Genomic DNA, 4,948 nt, shown 5'->3' with positions numbered 1-4,948 from the left:
GCTATAAAGGCACAAAGTGGCTGGCTTACAAGTTTTCAGGAAGGAGTTTAGTTTCACTGTTGGGGGTGCGGGGGAGGTAGAATCTCTACTGAGTAGTTTCCATCTTGTCTAGATGGGTCTGGTGAAAGAAGATGGGGATAGGATTTTTTGGATTTAATAGTGAGTAATTGTTAGCATGACTAATTGTGATTGTTACAACTGTAAAGATAGAAGTTGTATAACAAAAAGTGGGGAGTAGTTAATCTTTCATTTCAGGAACAGAGGACCCTAGAACCATTAAGAGGGAAGAGCAGAAGTGGAACATGGGATCATAAACAGAGAAGCAGTGACACCAGAGAGGGAAGCAGAGGTGATGGCATAGATCGATAAAGCAGTTGAGGACTCTAGACTCATGGAAAGAGAAAGGCTGTGTACTGGCTTGCAAAATATGCCCTTTTGTTGTTTAAATGATTATATATTCCTGTGTGTTTCTATGTACATTAAAAAAAAAGGAATAGAGGCAAATACTGTTAACCGATGGTGCATAGAAGGGATTGTAATCATTGCAATGAAACAAAATACAATTGGTTGAGTGCAAAACTGATTTTGTACAATGTAAACTATCACTTAATTCATAATAAAAGCTTAAAAAAAAAAAAAAATCAGGCATCAGCTGGGTTCAGAAAGCCCTTCAGTAAAATTCACTTTTCTTCTGATACCGCTTAAAAGTATATATTTTAAAATACATAAAACCTGAGAAAGCTGGAACCTGTGTAATGTGGAAACCTGTCCAAGAGGAAAAACTCAAACACAGATTACATTGTATAATGTCCATCTGGGTAACGTCCACATCTACGGTCCCATAAGGTTTATTTTTTTAAAGGGAAAATAGCTCTTCTTTGGCTTTCTTATTAGGAAAGACCAGCCACTGGAGATGAATGACACAATGGCAACAGCAATTGGCACAAGCATAGCAACAACTGCAAGGATGGTGCAAGACCGGGTTGTGTTTCGTTCTGTTGTGCATGGGGTCACTATGAGTCGGAATCGACTCGACGGCACCAAATAACAACAGTTGTAAAGACCCCAAACCCAGACTTGCAGCATTGGACCACAGAGGGATACAGACAGGTAAGGGCACGGTTCTGAGCGTAGGCTCTCCAGCTTTGTCAGGCAGACAGGTAGGTGTCCACCACGGGGTGGCAGGGGCTATGGGTACAGCTGTTCCTGCTGCTCAGGCAGGTGGACCAGCAGACAGGGCTGAGTACACAAGCTCCCTCCGGCTATATCAGTCTCTGCAGTCTCTGCCCGCATCCTATGTCTCTGCTGTACCGGTTCTTCCAGTTCTTCCAGCAGCAGATAAGATGGTAGAAATCAGGCTCCCTTAAAGTTTCAAAATGTGGTGTCCATACCATATGCAAATTACATTACATCCCATTTTACAGAACATGGGCGTTGGACTCCTGGTGTGGCACTGTAGAATAAGCACTAGGTGCTAACCACAAGGTCAGCAGTTCAAACCCACCAGTTGCTCCTTGTAAACCATATATGGGGTTCACACTGAATCTGAACCGGCTTCAGGGCACTTAACGACAACAACATCATGGACATTAAGTGACACATACCTGCATTTTCTACTAATAAACAGTGACTAAAAAGTGGTATAGGACTCTGCCAAAGGAAGACAACTTCTGAGACCCAGAAAAACAAGACAGCAGTTTAGCTGAGCTCTGTCTCCGATAGGCTTCCCTATAATGAAAGTTGCGTTTAGTTCAAGAAAAGTAACCATAATTACCTTTAGTAACGTATGTGACAAATATCCAGGTTTTTAGCATGGGGACTGGGAGGTATGAGTCTAGAAAATAGGCTAATTAACAAGTTAATGCTCTATGAAGGCATGGGACCAGAACCGAGAACACTAAATAAAGTTAACAATTTAAATAGTCAAAGAAACAGTTCCTAATACAAGTAAGTATTAAGAGACCAAAAGGTACTCTATACAGACTATTAAGGTAGAAAAAAGGAGGTAAGACCTCCATAAATCTAACATAAATGGCTATTTTCATAATGGAGAACATGAGAAGAATTGTGCATGTATCAAACTAACCGGGTACAGTTCAAATACAGGGGCTTCAAAAATTTATGGAAAAATGGTTTTGAAAGATAATGGAATTTTTCCACAACTTTCTTGAAGCTCACTCATATTCGAGGAAGAATAGAGAAATCAAAAAATTTATACCCAAATCCATATTTCATTCATCTTACAGCTTTTTTCTTTGTCAAATAAGATAGAGGGACAAAACGAAAATGCTAAGCTATATACAAGACGATGGGTCCAGCAGACAGAAGGTCACATTTTAAACAAGCAACTGTAATACAATGTATGAGAGAGCAGATAAGGAATGCAAAATTTAAAGCATGAATTTTGTCAAGCTAATAAATCAATCTAAACAAAGAAACCATATGGCATATCCTAGTGCGAATGTTTATAGGTCCTGGTGTGGCGTTGTGGTTTAATGTGTTGCACTGCAAAGTCAGTATGAACCACAAGGTCAGAGGTTCAAGCTTACCAGCTGCTCCTAGGAAAGCCTATACAGGGTCGCTATGAGTAGGAACCAACTCGATGCACTTAATAACTAACAACATTAGAGGAAAGGACCAAAGGGATTCTTTAAAGTGTTCTAATGTTGGAGTCAGTTTCTACTCATAGTGACCCTGTATAGGGTTTCCAAGGCTGTAAATCTTTACAGGAATAAAAGCCTCATCTTTCTCCACAAGAGCAGCTGATAGATTCAAACTGTTGACTTTGCTGTTAGCAGCCCAACTTGTAAGCCACTATGCTACCAGAGATACTTAAAGGGTTTTATGTTGTTATGTGTTGTAGAGTCAGTGTCAATTCATAGCGACCCTGTATAGTGTTTCCAAGGAGCAGTTGATGGGTTTGAACTTCCAACCTTGTAGTTCACAGTCCAGTGCTGATCCTATAGGGCCACACCAAGACTCCAAAGGGTCTTATTTGTTGTTGTTGTTGTTAAGTGCCATTGAGTCAGTTGCAGCCCCTAGGGACCCTTTAATAGGGTTTCAGAGAAGCAGCCAGTGAGTTTGAGCTCAGTGCTTATTCTACAGTGCCACACCTAGACTCCACAGCTATTAAATCCTTGGAGTCCTGGTGTGGCGCTGTAGGATTAACACTGAACAACAAGGTCGATTTAAGCCACAAGGTGGCGATTCAAACCCACCACTTGCTGGTCAAAAAACCCATAAAGGGTCACTGTAAGTCTGAAAGGACGCAATGGCAATGGGTTTGGTTTTGGAGGCTATACAAAGGTTATATGCAAACACTACCCGTTCATCCCAATCCTAGTGTGGCGCTATTGGATAAGCAATGGACTGCTCACCTGAAGGTCGGTGGTTCAAACCTACAGCCACTGCTTAACATGCCTATACTTGTTTGCTGTGAGTCTGGAACTGACTGGGATAGTACTTACCATCCAACATTCTATGTTATATAAGGAACCTGAACATCTCTGGGTTTGGGTGGACGCAAGGATCCTGGAACCAATCCCCTGAAGACACCAAGGGGCGACTGTACTCTATGATCCAATTTCTATGACATTCTGGAAAAGGCAAAACTATACAGAGGAGCAGAGGAGTCCCTGGGTGATGCAAGCATACGCAGTTAGAGGCATAACCTCCCCCAGACTCCTGGCCTTAGCTTTGCAAAGCCTTTGGAATAGGCGCAGCTCTACTCTGCATACACAGGGGTACCATGAGTAGGAAACACCTGGCAACTCTTTGGTTGTTTTTAGTACTAACAGAAATCAATGGTTGCCATGAGTTAGAATGTGAGGACGGGGCTGACAACGGAGATGCTAAATGTAACTTTCTGATGTGATGATGACGTTCTCTTTCTTGATTGTGGTAGTGGGAACATGACCCTAAGCGGGCTTTGTTGTTGTTAAGTGTTGTCGAGTCGGTTCCCACCTATAGCGACCATGTATAGGGTTTCCGAGGAGCAGCTGGTGAGCTTGAACCCCCTCAACCTTGAGGTTCAAACCAACTTTCAGGTTCAGCATATTACACCTCTTCAGAACTGAGCCTCCCCCAAAAAATCAACAAACGAAAACCCTTCCCTACGCGCGTTCTCAACGCCGAAAGAGGTTGCCTCACAAACCTCGAAGGTCTCAGGCTAAGCCTGGAGTCTCAGTGGGCACCGCAGCCCTGGTGACGCGGAAGAGAAGTGGGGCGGACGGGAAGGGAAGCTGAAGCAGCGTCCACAAGGCCAGCCTGAAATCAAGGCCCACACTGAGGAGCCGCAGAGACATACAGCAAAGAGGCCGTTTCAGCCGCGGCAGCCACAGGCGCAGCCGCAGTGACTTATCCTGCTTTGATCCCAACATTTCCAGGGACTCCTTACCTATGTTCCCTTCCATAGAGATTTTCTTGATACGGGTCCCCTCAGAGTTGGTGGCGGGCGAAGGGCAGATTCTCTTAGGCGGTGTAGCCATTCTGCTGTTTTGCTGTGCCGAGCGCTTTACGCAGAGAGTGGGTCGCAGATGCTGCTCTAAGACTCGCGCCGATTTGGGCTGATCCGCGGGCTGTAGTCAACCTGTCATTGGCTTCAGGGATTTGATTTTGGCGCGCAGAGGAAGGCGAGGAGGAGGGGCCTGTGTGGCGGACTCCCGCTTAGAGGGAAACCACGCCCCTCCCTTATCCCAGCCAAATTATCTCCTAGGGACCCTTAGGGACCTTCTCGGCGCCTGGCCCTGCGTGTACGCAACGGCACGTCGAATTACGAGTTAGGGAAGGGCGGGTCTTAGGAACATCGTCACAGCTCTTCCTGGGGCGTGGGAGGAGACCATGATGGTTGCTTTTGTCAACTGATGTGGGCTTGTTTAGCCTTTGGAGTACAACCTCTCCAGTGTGGTTTGAACTGAATGGTCTGGGTAGAAATGGTTGGACTTGAAAC

General features: G+C 44.6%; 1 protein-coding gene across 1 annotated transcript in view; it reads right to left on the bottom strand.

The window, feature by feature from the left end:
- The window catches only part of DCK (deoxycytidine kinase), a 31,361-nt gene extending 26,874 nt beyond the window's left edge, over nt 1–4,487 (bottom strand). Inside the window, exon 1 of the mRNA XM_006873796.1 lies at nt 4,397–4,487. Within this exon, the coding sequence (XP_006873858.1) occupies nt 4,397–4,487 (91 nt within the window). The remainder of the gene's footprint in view (nt 1–4,396) is intronic.
- Between the last annotated feature and the right edge of the window lie 461 nt (nt 4,488–4,948).

Source organism: Chrysochloris asiatica, unplaced genomic scaffold (assembly GCF_000296735.1).
Source record: "Chrysochloris asiatica unplaced genomic scaffold, ChrAsi1.0 scaffold00254, whole genome shotgun sequence".
Classification (NCBI taxonomy): domain Eukaryota; kingdom Metazoa; phylum Chordata; class Mammalia; order Afrosoricida; family Chrysochloridae; genus Chrysochloris; species Chrysochloris asiatica.
This window is presented reverse-complemented; position numbering and strand designations above follow the sequence as displayed.